The 20,484-nt window shown below is 34.4% G+C and overlaps 1 protein-coding gene across 4 annotated transcripts in view; it reads right to left on the reverse strand.

Annotated features, from left to right (window-relative positions):
- LOC106876878 (uncharacterized) overlaps nucleotides 1–20,484 on the reverse strand; it is a 239,926-nt gene that overhangs the window by 41,701 nt on the left and 177,741 nt on the right. For all 4 annotated transcript variants that reach the window (XM_089353736.1, XM_089353737.1, XM_014925617.3 and 1 more), the window contains 5 exons: nucleotides 18,180–18,417; nucleotides 17,217–17,407; nucleotides 12,053–12,225; nucleotides 10,744–10,934; nucleotides 3,993–4,116 (listed from right to left, as the gene is read on the reverse strand). In XM_089353736.1, the coding sequence (XP_089209862.1) occupies nucleotides 3,993–4,116; nucleotides 10,744–10,934; nucleotides 12,053–12,225; nucleotides 17,217–17,407; nucleotides 18,180–18,417 (917 nt within the window). The remainder of the gene's footprint in view (nucleotides 1–3,992; nucleotides 4,117–10,743; nucleotides 10,935–12,052; nucleotides 12,226–17,216; nucleotides 17,408–18,179; nucleotides 18,418–20,484) is intronic.

Here is a 20,484-nt window from a genome sequence, read left to right on the forward strand (position 1 = left end):
TGTTTGGCTCAAGCAATCCTCTGTTTACATATACTACAAAGCTGGTTAACTTTTTCCTTGCACAAGAAATATTTTCTTCTTGTTAGGCTCGAAGCCAATTTTATGAAAGGGGAAGGGCATAGTCGATTGAATCGACCCCCAGTATATCACTGGTACTTATTTTATCAACCCTAGAAGGATGAAAGGCAAAGTGGACTCCGGTAGGAATTAAACTCAGCACTGCAAAGCACTGCATAGGATACAGCAAACCATCCGACCTGGTACTCTACTTGTCACAGACACCAAAACCGGTCTTTCCAAGTATAATACTAAGACTACTAATTAACAAAATGAGAAAAAAATGCCCGAAAATATGTATATATATGTGCTTATATGTATGTATCTATACTGTTATATATATATATATATATATATATATATATATATATATATATATATATACACACACACACACACACACATACATATATATATATATATATATATATATATATATATATATATATATATATATATATATGTATATATATATATATATATATATATATATATATACATACACATGTATGTATGTATGTATGTAAGTATGAAAATTCAAAAGAAGCTAGAGGCAACATTTTGACATAATCCTTCATTTGTTCAGTATTAGTGCTAAACTCTTACAGAAATTACTTAAACAGAGCTGATGAGAACTAAAACCTTTAAGTTTAACAAGTGTAAGTCGTTAATATGCTGAAAATACTGAAGTACTGAAAACAAGTAAATACCTGCTAAAAATGCTTATCCTTTCTATCAGTTTCAGATTTGTTTTTATCTTCTTCTCATCAGTATCAAATGGACGGGACAATATAACAGAAGTTATGAAGTATGCCATGCTACTTTCTAATATTTAAAGGAAGTTGATGACAATTTTTCAGTTTTTAACAAGCACTGTTATCCTTTTCAGGTTCCTTTCTCACCAACATTAGGACAGGTAGATAAAAAGAGATCAATGTTAAAGGGAAGTAAGTGAGTAAACCTAAAGGGAAGTAAGTGAGTCTTTAATTCTAACCGAAACAACCAGTAGCTGTTAGTGGAGGAGAGTATTAGAAGAAAGCTGAATATGAGAGAAACTGAAGAAATTAGTAACACAATGAAGATGAATAGAAATTCCTGAGACAAGAACATATGAAAAAGATACAACAAACAATTTTGTATGCTTGTTGATGTTCAGTAGCATTAAGTCTTAAAAGATATGTGTGTTGCTAAATATTGTACATGCTTGCATGTTTGCAACACATAATGAGGACCGGATCTTTTTGGAATCCAAAATATAAATATATTTAATAAATACAGAATTTTACTAAATAATGTTGATAAATTCTACAGTCTGGTTTATAGAAGAAAACTACCTAAATTTCAATAGCCACACATTATTAACACTTCAAAGTTTCTATCAACACTTCACAGAAATCAGAGGGACACCTTGATGCAGCTGTTCAGCCTGCTAGAAATAGCATCCAAATCTTCTTCAAATCATAAACATTTACACATTGGATAATGTGGCCCTAAATACACTAAGGCTATAGAAAAGAAAAAAAAGAAGACAATATGGTCAATACTGGAACATTTTTGACCACAGGTCTATTTGGTCAGGACTCTAGGACTCTCTTGGGACTAAACAATAACTATACTTCTCCATAAAATTTATCTTAGTGAGAGAGCATTTTCCTCTGCTCTTTACTTGAAATATACAATTCCTTCAAAACTTCTTCTGAAACAATGGCTTTCAATATTATGTACAGGGACTACATAATGAATCCATGCATTTAGGATGATTATATGAAGTTAGTAAATTAATGCGATAATATATTTGAAGCTGCAACACAGAAACTAATTGTAGAATACTGAATCGTTTGGAGCTCACATTTCTGATTTAAAATCCTAAATTAACCAAGTCAGCCATTAGTTGTGAATTAATAACATAACATCACATCAGCAATAAATGGCATATTTAATGGGCTTCTTGTGATGCAGGTAGGTCAGATTACACCTAGTTAAAAACAACTCAACATAATTCCACCTATATGAAGCCATATTATTATTATGCAGCTCTTTTCGGTGTATGTTTAATTTATGTCTATGCAATGCAAGTAAAAGTTATAAAGCTGCAGTATTGTTCTATTAAGTTGTTGCTGTGTCCAGCTGTTTGTTTATATCTCTTGAAAACAGTAGTAGACATGTCAAATGGAGAGGGAGTTATGTAGAACAATGCGGGTTCTAGCAGATCAAAGCATAAGTGATCAGTTGGTTCACTTGCTCTGCTTAATACCATTTAAGTTGTGCTAAAAATTTGTGTAAATCTAAAGCAGAAGTTATAATTCTGGATGACCATGTAAAATAAATTCACACTGTCAAGAGTAGGTCAATATTTTCTTTGCTTATCATAAATATAAACATTTTGAAAATTATTTCTTTAAAGTGACAGTAGGTTAAATAGAACTTGGACTAAAATATCCTAAATTTCTTGCCAACTCTTAATACTTAAATGTGAGAAAAAGTTTTCTTTTCAAATTCCAACATCAAGAAAGGAGAGGACTACAAATAACTTCACTATTTTCTGACTGGTCAAGTCACTATCATCAACTTAGAATGATTTTGTTCTATAATGGTCCTGACCTTGTATAGACATTAATTTCTAACTTAGAATTGTCAAAATAAATTACTACAGAACCAGTTGGCAGTTCAATTGAAGAAGAAAGGGTCCATGAAATCTGGATAATTAAACCACTTATCTATTTTGTGTTTGATAACACCACTTTATTCAATACTGGTACAAAGGAGGATCTTTCAAATTCCTTTTGTAGAAAACATGATATTGCCTTAGTGAGTTCTACTGTAATTCTTTAACATGCCTTTCCCTTTCCTTATACTTCTGGCCTAAGTCTGAAATTTCACTTAAGAGGTTTACTGGATACAGTTAAGGAAAAAAAATCTACACTGAAAGTAGGTTTGCTTGAGCCATTTTAGATCTAATGTAATTAGAGCAAGGGACAAAAAGAAAACATAAGAAAAGAAAATAAACTCAAAACAAAAACCAGCCTATGTCAAGTGCTGTCATGATAAGATTTTATAAGTTAACTATTACAATAGAAATTGCTGAAACTCTCTTGAAATGATGGTATCACTTATCAATGCGACAACACTCAACAAAGTGCCATCCTTAACACTGTAGCTGTATAGTTGGGAAGCTAAACAGGCAGATTGAGCACTTTCATGTTGGTAAGCAAGCAAATTATAAAGTGTGTCAAGGAGAATGCATTAGTAACAGCATGCAGAGCAAAGTTTGCGCTGGATGTCTGGAAAAACATTGCTGCACTGCATATATACATATGCATATATATGCATATATATATATATATATATATATATATATATATATATATATATATATATATATATATATATATATATATATATACACATACATATATACGTACATCATAAATATATATATCACTTGCAGTCCAGATTCTCAAATTTTAGCTATAAATACCAACATGAAAACTCAGGAAAAATTTTTGTATAAAGTAGATTATTAAAAAAAATGTTTATATTACAATAATTATAGTAATGTCAATCTACATATTTGCAGATATTTTTTATGAGGAATATTTTTATAAATCTAACACATCATAACTAAAATATTAAAATTTTGCTTCAATATCTTTTTTTTATAAAAGAGCAGAAATCTTTTTAGTCCATTTTTCTTTTTTATAGAAAGCAAACAGAAACAAATGATTTAACTAAGACACCTAATAATCATTTTAAAAAAAATAAATTTATATATCATTAAATGTCTAAGAAATTTTAATTAACTAATGAAATTTGGCTTGATTATACAGCTAACTGTCTAACTTTAAGAGGAAATTTCAGCCACAGTGAGAAGAAGGCTAAAAGACTGGCAATAACTGGGAACACCAACAAAAACATAGAAAAAAGCTTATACTTACAAGGCTGATAGGTAAACTGGCGTGGCTCACCTCGCTTACCACAGCAACTGACCACCAAGTTCACTTCGACAGGCTTTGTGATATCCAAATTGAAGTACTCCGGGACTATACAGATCAAATGGGTCTGTAAAAGGGACACTATCACAGTAAATAATCACTTGAATAACAGTATCAGTTTCAACCCTTTGGATAAATAGCAGTGCATTTTAATTTCATGAAGAACAAACAATTATTATGCAGAAGTTTCGGCCTATGTCTAAATTTTTTAAGGGACTTATAAGTGCTGATAAAAATGACAGAATTAATAATAATAATAATAATAATAGTAATTTCTTTATTATTTCCACCCTGTGCATATGTATGCATGTATAGATAAAGATATATGCATACACACACACACACATATATATATATATACAAACACACAGATATATACATACATACATATATATATATATATATATATATATATATATATATATGTATATACAAACACACAGATATATACATACATATATATATATATATATATATATATATATATATATATATATATATATATATATATATATATATAGTAACAGAAAGGGAGGAATTTTGATTATCCCTACATGGTGAGTTATAATATATAAAAAGAAAAATCAAAGAAGGAAAATGCTCATACTTTACATAGTTTTAATATATTTTTTAATATATTCTATATTATGTTTGTTGACTGGTTTCGCTTTCATTAATCATGGCATTAAAATTATTTTAATTACATATTTTCTTAAAAATAATTTTTTTGTCCATGTTTTGTGTGGAGTTTATGAATGAACTCCACACATGCTGTGCTTATGAAGCCCTGTCGAACCAAGCGAAGTTGTAGTCGTGGCCAATGCCAGTGCCATCTGACTGGCACCCATGCCAGTAGCATGTAAAAAGCACCATTCTAGCATTGGGCCTCATGAAGGCAGTGATGTCAAGCCAAGTGAGATCATAGTTGTGGCCAATGCCAATGTCACATAACTGGCCCGTTGAAAGCATCCTTCAATAATTGGGCGATATGCTGTGCTTGTGAAAATCTGTTGAACCAAGTGAAATCGTATTTGTGGCTGGTGGTATGTAAAAAGCACCATTTGAGCATTGGGCCTCATGGAGGCAGTGACAAGTGACCAAGACCTTTGGCTATATACCATGCTTGTGTAGACCTGTCAAACCAAGTGAGACTGTAGTCGTGGCAGATGGCAGTGTCAGGTCATTGGCACCCATGCCTGTGGCACATAAAAACCATCCACTACACATTTGGAGTGGTTGGCATTAGGAAGGGCATTCAGCTATAGAAACCTTGCCAAATCAGATTGGAACCTGGTGCAGCCCCTCGGCTTACCAGTTTTCAGCCAAACCGTCCAACCCATGAAAAGCAGATGTTATATTATGATGATGATGGTATAGGTACATACATACACATATATATATATATAAGAGCTTGTTAAAATTTGATATAAATTATATTAAAACAAAGTAACAAAAAAATATAATTAAAAAATATGAAAAACATTTAGCGTAAATTATCCATACATATATGTGAAAAAGCCTCTAGCTAGGATGGCTTAAAGTATCTCATGAATCAGCCTACTTGCTATTCAAATTTGCTTCATCATGAACAAGTCTATAAGTAGTTTGGGAGTGAGTGGGTAGAAAGAGGCTCACATCCTGCTGAAATCTCCAGTACATATAGCAATAAACTCTTCATATGATTTTCACCAGCAATCTCTTAAGTATCTTCAATACTTTGCTCTCATTTCTTCATAAATAAGTATCTTCTTGATTTCATTTTCTCTTGCAATTTGATTAAAAAGTTCATCAAGTCCTTTTTAAATGTCCTCAGTACTGTGAACTTCATGGTTTCTGATGGAGAGGTGGGTTTCTTAGTTTTGATTTCTTCAATGACTGAAGTGAACCAACAATTTGCCATCTCTACTTGATCTTCCTATCGACTTCATTGATGGAGGAAAGAGAACAGGACACAACTGGTTGTGACTAGTATTCTACTTTCGGTTCTTGGAGGTATACTGAAGGTGCAACTGGTGGTCATTTGGTTAATAGCAGTCACTGGAACCAGCTATTGTTGGTTCTACTGATTTCATTTCTTATACTTCTCTAGTTACTCATGGCAGAAAGCACTCAAGTGGTTATTGCTATATGTGTAACAACTGGTTTTCAGGCTTTGCACTGTCTGTCTCATGACTATTCTTTCTGCACCCATGATGGTTCACAGCTCCACAACTGCTACATGGTTTTCTACAGTCATTTTCAGTAATATCCTTTAACGGTGATTCGTATAATGCCTCACTAGTTTCTAGGCCGGTGTATTGTGTACACACACACACACACACACACATATATACATTGCCTTACACTCCATTTTGAATATCATGTATTTCATTCCATAATGTCTTCCTTGGCTATGTGGAAGATATGTTATTCCACACATTAAGCAGTATTGCCTGCAATTATTTTTTCAGAAGCATGAGCAAAAACAATGTCTTCTGAGATGCAGAGAAGTTATTTTCTAATTTCTGTGCTATTTGATGACAGACATAAGCATGGATGCACCATACCTTGCCACACAACTCTGCAAGGCAAACTTCTATTCCACCAGATAATTCATATCTCGGGTTAATCTGTTGGTGGTAGCACCAGTTAAATATGGAAGGCTGCAAATGTTTCCCTTGTTTCTCAATTCAACTCTTCAGGGATCCCTTTGCTTGGTAAAATGTATAGTGTGTGTGTATATATCATCATAATCAATGTTGTTTTTATTGTAAGAATAGTTTAAATTGTTCAAAATCATCCTAATCCTTTTCTCACTGGCCTCAACGAACCATACATAAAATACAAAATGTATCATACAAAACATGTGGAGCTGTACACGTATATAATAAACAAGAAGTTGGGAATATGATATTTTAAAACAGGGTAAAAATTTAGTATACAAAACAATAGAGGTGGCCCATCCGGAAATGTGTGGGAAGCAGCCATTTAGGTAGGATTAAGAAACATTGTAATTTCAACAAGTCTGTAACTTAGGTTCTGTGAATCTGCCTAAGAACATCTTTGATGTTAGCAAAACTATACAGTTTATTACATCCTTAAAGTGGTACTCTACAGTTCTTGCTAGATTGTTCAGAGGCTTTTCACCAACCTTCTACCAGTTTGTGATCAGATATACATACTTATCCCCTATTTCTTCCTCAACAAGCATTAACATTTCTCTTGTTTCTTAGCTTCTTCCTTGGCAGATTCATTAGGTCCAGGTTTTCAGTTTGGAGAGCTATAAAGTCCAAGTTCCCCAGGAAAAGGGACTGGGGCTTTTCACGAGAGACTTTGAGTATCCTACTTGCCTTTAGTTTGGGCTTATTCTTTTTTTGATTCTGGTGGTCTTGCTTCTTTTACTTCCCTGATGGTTTCCCTTACATTTCTTCAGATTCCATCTTCTCACCATAGCTGCAAGATGGTGAAGGAGAACAGCTGCTTGGAGTCTCTGCAGGAATAAAGTGCCTGAGTCATGCCTGCCTTCTTGCTTCATCTTCAGTGTTAAAATAATAGGCATGCACTTCCTGCTCCTGTTGAGGGAGCATATATCCTATCATACACAGATCCATAATTCCCTCCAGCTTCTCTTTCAAGGGTATATGGAATTGCTCTTAATTTTTTTGAAAACAGATGCAAGGCTAGCAATAGATATATTGTTGCTTTTCAATGTAGTTCAAATTTGTATTTTCACCACTTTTTCTTTTGTGCTCTTCAAATTGTAGTTGTTTGTGCTTATTAACAGTGTTTGACTGACAGTTTTTTTTTCTGTTTTTCTTTCTTCAATAGGGAGAGGGGAGGTTATATTTATTGCTACCACCATTGTGGTTAAGATCTCTTCTTTGTTGCCACAGTGGAAGCCATACTAAACCATTAGTGAATAAAACAAAATGGATGTTTGCAAAAATAGATATTTACAATAAGATATCTAGAAACAAACCTCCTTTTACAACCCAGGTAATGGAGTGGATGTTTAAATATTGCAATGCTCTTTGTTGTTGAAAAAAAGAAAGAATATGTTTCCATTATGTAATTTGGAAGAAATCACCTAAATAGAGCTCTGTAAAGAAAGATGCCCACAGCAAACAACAATAACAATAATATTAATTATCTATGATTAGCTGTAAATGTACTGTTAAAGAGTACAAAGGCAGGCATAATAGCACCTGTGTATTAAAAGTGAATCTCTAGAATCACCTAAATAATGAATCCCACTTACATTGTGTATATATTATACCTTACAGTGTATAAATATTGGTTCATCCCATAAATAATGAGGTCTTTTTATACTTCTTTTATTTTTCTAAAATATACTCTCTTTCATCTATCTGGTAGATTTGCAAGGCCCCTCTTCCAAAATTCACTTGTCGTGATGAAAAATATTCCTCCAGTACTATTCTGACATCATCTACAGAATTCATATTTTTTCAGCTCAAATGGTTTTCAAGATTGCAGAATAAATGATAATCAGATGAGACAATGTCCAGTTAATATGGTGGGTGGGGCATCGTTTCCCATTCAAACTGTTCCAGCTTTTGGAATGTCATCCTTGCTGTATGTGGCCAAGAATTATCCTGATGGAAGAACACCTTTCGTCTTGAAACCAAAGACAGTTGTTTTTCTTCTAGTGCTTACTTAAGCCGCACAAGCTGCTCACAGTAGATCTTCTTTGTTATCATTTGGTTTGGGTTTAAAAGTTCTAAATGGACTAAACATTTCATATCCCACCAATCAGATAATAACACCTTATGTGGGTGAAGACCTTCTTTAACCCTGGGGTGCTGGTGTTTCTCCTTTCCCTACCCACTGTCTTTGGTGCTTGACATTTTTATAGAGAACCCATTTCTCGTCACCAGTCGCTATTTGGTCCAAAAAAGGTTCATTTGTGAGAGGTGACAGCAAAGAAGAGCACACATTCACTCTCTGCAAGTGATTAGACTCAGAAAGTTTGTGAGGAACCCACTGACCTAATTTGCAAACTTTTCCAATGGCATGCAGGTGTCGATGAATGGTTGAATGACTAAATCCAAGCTTCTCTGCTAGTTCCTCAACAGTTACGACGGGATTTTGTTCCACCAGGGTTTGCAGGACATCATTGTCAAGTTCTACAGATCTTCCAGGGCAAGGCACATCTTCCAGGCTGTAGTTTCTGGCTTGGAATTTCTGGAACCACCGTTGACACTGGCTTATGTTTATTGTCTGATCTCCATATACTGCATTAATATTCCTTGCACTTTCTGTTGTGTTGTTGCCTTTATTGAACTAATAAAGCAAAATGTGCTGAATATGCTCTTTTGTTATATCCATTATAGCTTTGCAAAAATAACTGCTAAAATCGAACTGCACTCTTCAAAACTTGCACTAAGAATAAGGACAAGGTAAAACTACTACCTGTTTTTAAAGCAAGTTGATGCAGGTAGTTTATCCCATCCAACTCCAACTTTTAGTTCATACAATTGAAAATACCACATTATTTATGGGATAACCCAATACACACACACACACACACACACACACACATACACACAAACATCATCAGACTAAAACTGTCTGCTCCAATAACAATGCTATTGAATAAGAAATACACCATCTCAAAAGGTGGCATTGTAGAAATATAAATACCCACTGCAAAACCTAACAACTGTATTCAACCAAACTGTTATGGTAAAGGTAAGACCAAACCCCATTGTGATCCTACCCTATTGCAAGGACCAAGCTGAGAAGATGCTATCCTTCCTAATCTGACTATGTCATATATATATAAAAAATCAGGATGGGCAGACTATGTATTGTATGAAAATGGAATTCATATACCACTATGACTAACATTTTCATTATAAACAAAAATCCACAAAGGAAATTACATGAAGATAAAAGAAGACAGAGTGTGTGTGTATGCATGTGTGCATGCATACATGCATGCATACATACGTACATACATACAAACATACATACTTTCATGCATGCATGTATGTATACATGCATAAACACACATTCTGTCTCCTTTAAAAACAATTATATAACTAATTCTTGTCCAATAAAATATAAAATAATATAAATTTTTAATTTTAAAGTTCCTTATGCAAAGCACATCAGCTACAGCTGATCATCTAGTTAATGGGTTGGGTTGATTTCTCTGTCCATGGAATTGCAGTGTGTTTATAGTCAAGATACTTAGCTGCAAAGAGGGAATATGGTAGCATTTATTATTGTAAACAATTGGAGCTTTTTGTAATGCACAAGTTTCTTTAAGATTGCAATACTTATTAAAATCTTTACATGAGTGTTTCAAAAAGGGTTCTTTAGGATCAAAATACTAATAAATAGGACATCACTTTAGATATATAAAAAAGTTCTGGAAATGAGAATGGTGTTTCATCTTCTAAGAACTTACATTACTTGTTGGAAATCCTTTTCATAAAGAGAACCAAAAGGAAAAAGAATAAACGAATTAAAAACAAAAAATTATAATCAGTTATCATTATTATTCTTAATACTATTTCCAATACCAAAAATTAATTCTATATAGATTATAAATTCTATTATCAAGACATATAGATAAAATAGTAAAACAAATAAAAAGTTAAGCATATGTTATTCAGAATGAAAAAGTATTATATTAAAAGTCAAAAATGAAAACTTGAAGATAAATATATAATTGAAATTAGAAACTTACAGGTTGAAAATAATCTTTCTCTATTTCTGCTTCTTTCTCCCATATGACTTTGCTTTCATCGACTGTTTCACGAAAGTAAACCTTGGTTCCTTTCATAAAATTCTTCCCAATTATAAACAAGTCTTTTCCACCTTTCACAGTACATGATGTTAAACTCAGTCGTGACACTTCAGGCTGTCCAACTGGTTGGGCTGAAGTAGTTGTAAAAGAAAGAGAGGAATAATAAAGATTGCAAATGCTTGGTTGATTTTCAAACATTTACCTTTTATTTAACATATTTAAAAAATTTGAACATCTGTTGACCCTATAACAAGCAAACATTACTCCCTATATAACAGCAATAAAAAAACACTTAAAGCAGTGTACAAACCACTACACACACTAAAAAAAATCCTCCAAACAAGAAATGATTGTCTACTTGATAAGCAAGAATTTGCTCATGAATACAATATAAATCAGTGTATTAAATACATGTATGTGTACTCTTGTGTCAGGTCTTTGATATTGCAAAAACTCTGGCCAACTGAACTTGTTGCTTTGATATAACCTGCAGGTTAGCCTAAATATAAGAATGGAGTGTTGAGAAAGGAAGAGAGGAGTCATCATCATCATTGTTTAACATCTGTCTTCCATGCTAGCATGGAAAAGAAATGTGAAGGTGAGTATTAAGAGAGCTATTGAGAAAGATAGAAGTAGTAAGAGGAGATTTCAAAAGTGGTGGGCTGCATTGAGACAGAAGTAATTAGGAGGGGGCACAGAAAAATAAACCAAGATAACAGAGACATGGGAGATGGAGTATGTTTAACATAGAAAAAGGAGAGAGTGAGTGAAAGAGAGAGAGAGAGAGAGAGAGAGAGAGAGAGAGAGAGAAAGAGAGAGAGAGAGAGAGAGAGAAGAGAGAGAGAAAGAGAGAGAGAAAGAGAGAGAGAAAGAGAGAGAGAAAGAGAGAGAGAGAAAGAGGAGAGAGAGAAAGAGAGAGAGAGAGAAAGAGAGAGAGAGAAAGAGAGAGAGAGAAAGAGAGAGAGAGAAAGAGAGAGAGAGAAAGAGAGAGAGAGAAAGAGGAGAGAGAGAAAGAGAGAGAGAGAAAGAGAGAGAGAGAAAGAGAGAGAGAAGAGGAAAGAGAGAGAGAGAAAGAGAGAGAGAGAGAGAGAGAGAAATTGAAACTAAAGTGATATGACTAAATGAGATTTGAATCAATCACAAACCAGCTCTATCTGTGCAGCAGGTGGTAGGGAAACAGCTTAGAGTCCTTCAAAGCTAGAAAGAAAGACTTGATTCTGTGAATGGTAAAAGAAAAAAAAAAACTTACTGCAAACAATAGGGGAAGAGGTGACTTGAAGTATCTGTTGCACACCATCAGATCTTGTAAAAATTGTTCTGAATACCATTCGAGCGCGAGTGCTTCGCTTCTTAGTCTTAGCCACACCAATTCTTTGTTCGACATCAGCATTTCTCAACTTCAAAATTCCAACGCAATCAATACTGACAAATAGTAAAGAAGATTACAATTATAATTGGAAAGACTTATTAGTGAAAAAGAAAGGAAGTGTTGTCTGAAATAAGTGTATTAAATATAGAAACCAAATCTCAAGTCAGTCTCTAACATACATATCCATTTATTTACAGAAAAAGAATAAAGCAAGAACAAAGACATTTGGGGGAAAAAATGTATGTGTGTGTGTTATATATAGATTAGAAAAATGGATAGAGGGAGAATGACAGAGTAGGAATAGGTATAGGTAGATTGTGAGACAATCTGTCAAGCAATGAGAGTAAAATAAAGAGAGAAATGGAAAAAAGAAAAGAGGAAGGGGAGAAAAAAACACAGTTCAGAAAGAAGATAAAGCTCACAATAGCCAGGAGGAATTAGAGAGGCAATGTGATTAAATAACAAGTATATAGAAAGTAACAAAATGATAGGAAGAATGGCAGAGGGAGAGAGATTTGTGTGTGGTAGTAAAGATGTTGGGCAATGAAACAGTGGAGGCAGATTTGATTTAGAGAAAAGAAATAGAAGGCTGTGTGTGTGTATGCACATGTGCGCACATGCACACACACATTGCAAAACTAAAAAACACTATAATTTTTATGATGATGATGATGATGATGATGATGATGATGATGATGATGATGAAATAATAATAATAATAATAATAATAATAATAATAATAATAATAATAATGATGATGATGATAATAATAATAATAGTTTCAAATTTTGGCACAAAGCCAGCAATTTTGGGGGTGGAGGTAAGTTGATTACATTGACCCCAGAGCTCAACTGGTACTCATTTTATTGACCCTGAAAGGATGACAGGCAGAGTTGGCCTCAGCAGAATTTGAACTCAGAACAAAATGCTTAGCAGCATTTTGCCTGGTGTGCTGGAATCCCTCTTATTATAGACACAAGTTCTGAAATTTTGAGCAATGGGGATAGTTAGTTGTATTGACTCCAGTGCTTGACTGGTACTTAATTTATTGACACCAAAAGGATGGAAGGTAAAGTTGACCTCAGCTTCATTTGAACTCAAAATATGAATGAAATGCTGCTATACATTTTGTCCAGTGTGCTAATGATTCTGCCAGCTAACTGCCTTAATAATAACATTGGAGAATGAGAACAGTAAATGTTGTGCCTATGATAATTGGTGCATTGGGAACAGTAAGCAAATGGCTGAAGCAGATTGAAATAGAATGCTCAGTGGATCTCCTACAGAAAGTGTGTCTCTCAGGGACAGCAAGGATTATCAGAAGGGTTCTAAGCACTTGAAAGAATGCTGAAAACTTTTGGATACCTAAGGTTACAGGTAGTAATCAGCTACATCTTGAAGTATTCAAGATGTGGAGCATGAAGGTGAAAACAATACCAGTAATAATTGGAACATTGAGCATGATTCAAAAACATATGAACAAAAACATAGAAATTATACCTGACACTACACACTATCCAAAAAATTAACCATGCTAGGAACAGCCCACATCCTATCAATTCAATAATACAAACTAAATAAAACAACCACAAGCACAAAACACACTCTAAACAGCAAATATCCAATGAAATAAACTACCACTAGAAAGCTGGGTACCCAATGCATTACATGCACAACACATAATACAAACACAAATACAACAAAAGACTGCACTATATCTAAAACTGAAACAGAAACTGAAACTCAATGCTGTACACACCCCAACACAGGTATAGCAGGTGATGCAGCAGAAATTTGCCTGAAACTAACATTTACTGAACATCACCATCATCGTTTAACATCCGCTTTCCATGCTGGCATGGGATTGGAGGATTTGACTGAAGACTGTCGAACCAGATGGCTGCACCAGGCTCCAATCTGATCTGGCAGAGTTTCTACAGCTGGATGCCCTTCCTAACGCCAACCACTCCGAGAGTGTAGTGGTTGCTTTTACGTGCCACTAACACAAGAGCCAGTCAGGTAGTACTGGCAACAGCCATGCTCAAATGGTGTTTTCATGTGCTACCTGCACATGAGCCAGTCCAGCGGCACTGGCAAGAACTTCGCTTGAATATTTTTCACGTGCCAGTAAGGCAACACTGATAACAATCCCGCTCGAATGGTGCCTTTTACATACCACTGGCACGGAAGCCAGTCAGCTGCTCTGGCAACGATCACGCTTGGATGGTGTTCTTAGTGCTCCACTAGCACAGATGCCAGTCATGCGGTGCTGTCATTGAATTTGTTTTCAATTTTGATTTCACTTGCCTCAACAGGTCTTCGCAAGCAGAGTTTGGTGTCCAATGAAGGAAATGTATGCATAAGTGGGCTAGTTACACCCCTGGTATAAGCCACGGGCTATGGTCTCACTTGGCTTGCCGGGTCTTCTCAAGCACAGCATATTTCCAAAGGTCTCGGTCACTAGTCATTGCCTCGGTGAGGCCTAATGTTCGAAGGTTGTGCTTCACCACCTCATCCCAGGTCTTACTAGAGTGTGGCACTTTTTCACACAGCTATCCTCATCCATTCTCACCACATGACCAATAATAATGATAATAATAATAATGAAAAGAGAAATGAGAGAGAAAGTCACTAAAGTACAAATGGAGAATTAGAAAGGTGCTCAAAACTAAATTAAATGGAAGGAACATCATAAAAGCCACAAAAGCATGGACAATGCCAGTATTGAGATACTCTGTCCTCTTTCTGAAATGGACAAAGATCAAGCTGCAGAACTTATACTGTTGGAACTGTGATACAGGGTCTGAAAAATTATACTGCGCAGAGTAGAGAAAGAATACTTTTGGTAGCCAGAGATGCCTCAAGTGTCTTATTACACTGCTGGTGGCATGCAAATTATGAAAATGGTGGGGTTGTTTTTCAGAGTTGATTATGGTGGGTGGATGAAGTATGGAACACAATAGTATTCAAAGGAATAAAATGAAACATCCCAAAAGGAGAACAAATAATGTTAATCCTGGCTGGATTTGAACCCAGAATGTGAAACTAACTTTAAAAAAAAACAGAAATCAAAACAGAACACTTAAAAGAAAAACTATATAATGAAAATACAAGTGATGAGCACAAAACAAAGAAAATAATAAAACCAAGTCAATAAAAATCAAACTTGAATGCAAACAAAAATAGATATACATGGGAATATTAGGAAGGTTTTAGAACAGAAAATTTCAAAGACAGAAGTCCCGAACATCTCAATATTGGATGCCCTGGAGTCCCAAACATCTCAATATTTAAGAATTAAAAACAATTTAGATCAATGGAAGTACATCCTAAAGGCTAAAACTACAGGAAAGTATAGCAATAATACAAAGTGCAATCCAGGCCATCACAGGCTTAATGAAGATGGACGTGAATATCAATATCACCAGGTCAAATGAATAATAAATAATGTGGCAACTCTAGTTACAAATGAAAGTAGGTACTAACTCAGATTTTCTCATACAGGAATTGCAAATCCCAAGCAAGCAACATTGAAAAGAAGTGTATAGGAAAATAAGAGGAAAGGATCTCTGAACCACTAATGAAATCAATAATGAAACAACACAACACATCTGAAAAAGGAAATGAGAGGCAAATAGTATATAGATATAATATATCAAAAGAAGTATCAGAAATCAAAGAAGGCCTAAAACAAAGATCTTAACTAAATTGTGTTGTCAGTATGAAAAACGACAACAGTTGTTTGAATAATACAAACCCAGTTGACTCCAACTCAAAATGATTTTATCAAAACATTGAAGAACAAATTACAAATGAATGAAGCATCAACAGCAAGAGAAGTGGAAAAAATCTGCGGTGGAATATGGAAATTAAAGGAATCACAAAGGACAAGATTGTTTAAGACAATGAACAAAGTACTTGTAAAACAGAAGGACATATCAACAGAAGAAGTAGCCTTGATGCTACAATAAGTAAACAACCGGATGGTACCAAAGCATAAGATCTCAAACTTTTGGTTAAGATATTTAGCAAGGATGCATAGGGTGCTTGAAAAATGTTTAACAGAACTGGATATAACACTAGACTGGCTCACACAAGAATAAAACTACCTAACCCAAGGCTAAAGAAACAGCAAACACTATAAAGCTATGGACCAGTAAGATGCCTTTCTACAACTTATAGACTTTGAATAATATTGCAAATGATAAACAACTGGAAAAAACAACCCAATTCCAGAAGAGGTGTGGCAATAGCTTACGTTGTTGTAAAGAGCAAATTACTGATTAATAAAACCAAAACCAAAGACTGTAGGAGAATGAGGAGCTGAGTACCAGAGAAGGCTTTTGAGTTTCCCTACAGGTGGATTCTAGAAACATTAGCCATGGGTAAGGTAGCACTAATGATAAACATCAACCTTGTCATGAGCAAATGGCTAACAATTCTGCAGATAGAGACATAAGAAGGAATTCCTATTCTATATAGTGCTAACATTTTTAGCCAAATATTAAACTTGTCTTTATATGTCTGTAAAGTTTGTCTTAAACTGTTAATTCCTTATTAGACTACCAGAACAGGGATTTATGAAAATTATCCATAATCTAAGAATCAAAAGTCCGTCAGAACTGACCAGCCAGTTGGTCCTTGTAGATATCCAGCATTTCTCTGAGAATGTTGTCATGGTTTCAGTATTGACCAAGTGACCCACCATATAAGTAAAAAGGAACTACAAAATGTTGGAGTGTACTGAAAATAGGATTAAGGGCAAAATGTATTGCAACATGAAAAACAAATTATAATATAATATAAAACAACAGTACCTACAATAGGGTAAGAACCTCCACCTACAAAAGATCAGGGAACATAAAGCCCATGACCCCAGCTCATGCTCTGGGCAGTTCTTCTCTCGATTGCAATTTCTTGGCAGAATTGAAGAACTGGTCCTCTTGCATCCCCAGATAATCAAATTTTCTAGAGGATAGTAGCTTCCTTCTTACTCTCACTCTCTATTTCAAGTGGAACAACAAAAATAATAATGCATTCATACCTGGCAATCAAGTTATTTGTAGAAGAGAGTTCAATTTCAATGGTTGTGGTACTGTCAATATCCTTCTCAATACATGGTGTTGAATTTTTGCCAGAGACTTTGCAGGCTTGATAAAATGGATGTGGCTTCACTTTACCCGTGTCAGTTCCAACAAAAACCTGAAGAATGGCAGATTGGACTGGACCGACAAGCTGAAAAATTAATCAGATAGCAACAGATAAAAAGTATTAAAAAGAACAGCAAAAACAAAAAATACAGAAGTACAATATCATTATTGTTGTTTGTTCTTGTGCCATTGTGGCCAACTCTGATCAGATCTACAGCATGGTGTAACTCTTCAAAATGGCTGGGCTGGGTGCAACGCATGGATCTTGTACTGTGAATATGCTATGCCTAAGAAACAGTCTTCACCAAGGAAGACTGCTTCTTAGCTATGAGAGATATAAAATACATTTCTCTACTAGGAGAAATAGCAGTAGCCACAAAGTGGATGTGAGACTTATTCACTTCCAGTAACAGAGAGAAGCTGCCATTTTGTTCACACCTTCCATTTCTGATGAGCACAGTTGTTAGATAACCATCTAGATACCTAATAATAACTGGTATGAAACTGATTGGTAAGATTGGCTATAATGGATTTATAATACTGTATACTTTGATTAATATACCCACTCTGTTGATAAATATAAAAGTGGCTATTATTTCTGACTTATGGATTCTTAGACAATCATATACAGATATGTATCTGATGATATATAACATTAAGCACCTCTACATATAAATACGAAGCACTGCCATATTCATGCTGCAAGCAATTGCTGTACTTTATACACATACTAGAAACTATTCTAGTTACAACGTTATCTCTAATGGCAAAGAAAGTAAGTAGACTACATCATGCAATGTGTTAGCAAAACTGGGGCAGAGCACAGTGATAAGTAATATAGTATTAACTATGGTTACCTGAACAACTGGGTGGCCTTGCTGTGATCGATCCTTCACTGCTCCACGGCTACCCTCAGTCATGTATCTAGCTCGGTGCTGCTCTTCTGGCTGTTCAAGAATAAGCAATTCAAAGCCATGTGATTTAGGTGGAAACTGTGTGCTCAAACTGTGTTCTTTGGACTTGCGCTGGGGTCGTGACCCTGCATTAACTTTCGGAGACGTCTCATGTTTAAGGACTGATGGTACTGAAGAAACCCTACAAGATAATGGAGAGAAATAAAATACATACATATATTTATATATATATATACATCTTTCTCTGTATTTCTATATATATATATATATATATATACATATATATATATATATATAAACATTTATGTATACAAACAGGTAAAAGAGCACTACATACATGAACTGAAATATGCATTTATTGGAAAATAGCCAGGGAATTCATTTCATTGCTACTAAGTTATACAGGTACAAGTGTGTTATAAGCTGCAATCCTTCAGATGATATTCAGGAATTTTACAAAACATGGCCTGAAAGATTGCAGCCACATACCTCACCTGTGTGCCTGAGTGAAACTCCAAGTAATGATAGAATGAATTCATTGACTGTTTTCATATACATATACATGGAAAGAATTCCAACTATATAATATTTCCTACTATATAATCAATAATTATTTTGATTTAATCACAATAACTGAAATTTCTAATTAAGGTAACAACTATGAGGTGTGTTAATAGATTAAAATGAATTAATTTAAAAGATAAAGTATACACACACACATATATACATTGCACAAATACACCAATTGATTTGTTTGTTCATTACCAGACACTTAGGCATGTTTTTTTTTTTTTTAAAGAAAATATAGTTGACTAAATATGCATCAGTAAATCACTGCTATATATAATTACTGATTTCGAAATGATGAAGGACACATTCAATCTGTGCAAGATTTGAACCAAGCAAATTTTTATCTTAACATGCTGTTCCCCTCAGGAGCCAACCTATTATGATTAATTGGTACTTAATTTAATGTAATGACTCTTGAAGAGTAGAAAGACAAAAGTTAACATTTATAGGATTTGAACTGAAAATACAGATAGAGATAACTAAAAGATGTACAGGATATTATACAGTTTTAATCCACAAAATTTCACTCAAAAAGCTTTTTTAAACTAAGGCTATGGGAGGTGATATTTTCTGAAGTATCAAGCAGTGAAATTGAACCTGAAACCACATAGCTGTGAAGCAAAATTCTTAAACACACAACTATACTTGTACCAGTACATTCCAAGTGATTGAACTCTAGCTATAACAACCAATATTATTAGCCAGAGAGTCTACATGCATGAATTCACATCTACAGTGAGTTAACTTGAAAATTCCAAGCAATAATGTAGCCTTCATTCAATTAAAGTAATTCTCAGTCTGATGTTTAGCTAAATTGAGCACCCCCTCATTGAATAATTATTACATCACAATATCAGCTAGCTAAGAAACATATGTAGTCTGCATTTTACCTATTCTACTCCCACGATTTGAATTTTTATTCATATTTGCAGCAGTTCTAGTTGCTAACTGTGAGCTGTAAAGAAAGTCTCAGTTTATCGAATTCCCTCATAACTTTGATATGAGAAAAAGTGCATAATATTTGATGTCAATAAATTGTTATTGCTCTTTATCATATGCTATCCACTTTTTGTTCTCTAAACCTACCACAGACTGCTTAAAGCTTACAAACGACCTACACTTGGATCCCTGGATCTTACCCTTGTTATATAAGACAGAGAGTATGAGATCCTTTCACCGTAGTGAAAAATACATTAGTGACTTCAAATCTTGATCCCTTTCATAGCATAGTTTCGAAATAATCAGGGTGTGCGAAAATGAGTTTGCATTTATGCCTTTCTGAAGTGCATGAAGCATGTAGGGGGACTGAAATGAATTACAACTGGAAATTAAAGCTGAATTGCAAACTTGGCTCCTTGGAGGAGTACTAATGATTGCAAAGGATATCAACATCTAAATGATATTTATTTTATCTTCCCCAAAGAACAGGACAACCTCTGTAGGATTTGAATTCAGGACAATGGGGGTATAGCTAAGTTGTCCATCATCAGCAATATTTTGTAGCCCGAACGGAAATCATAATAATGATATCTGACATAGACATGAGGTAAGAACTGTTGGAGTAGAGTAAAGCCAACTATATATCTACCCTAGTTCTCCATTGTTATTAATCTTATGACTTTTGACCCTAAAAGGGTCATAACATTTGTTAAAGAGATACTGAACTAAAAAAAGATAA

Source organism: Octopus bimaculoides, chromosome 6 (assembly GCF_046866305.1).
Source record: "Octopus bimaculoides isolate indiv1 chromosome 6, ASM4686630v1, whole genome shotgun sequence".
Lineage (NCBI taxonomy): Eukaryota > Metazoa > Mollusca > Cephalopoda > Octopoda > Octopodidae > Octopus > Octopus bimaculoides.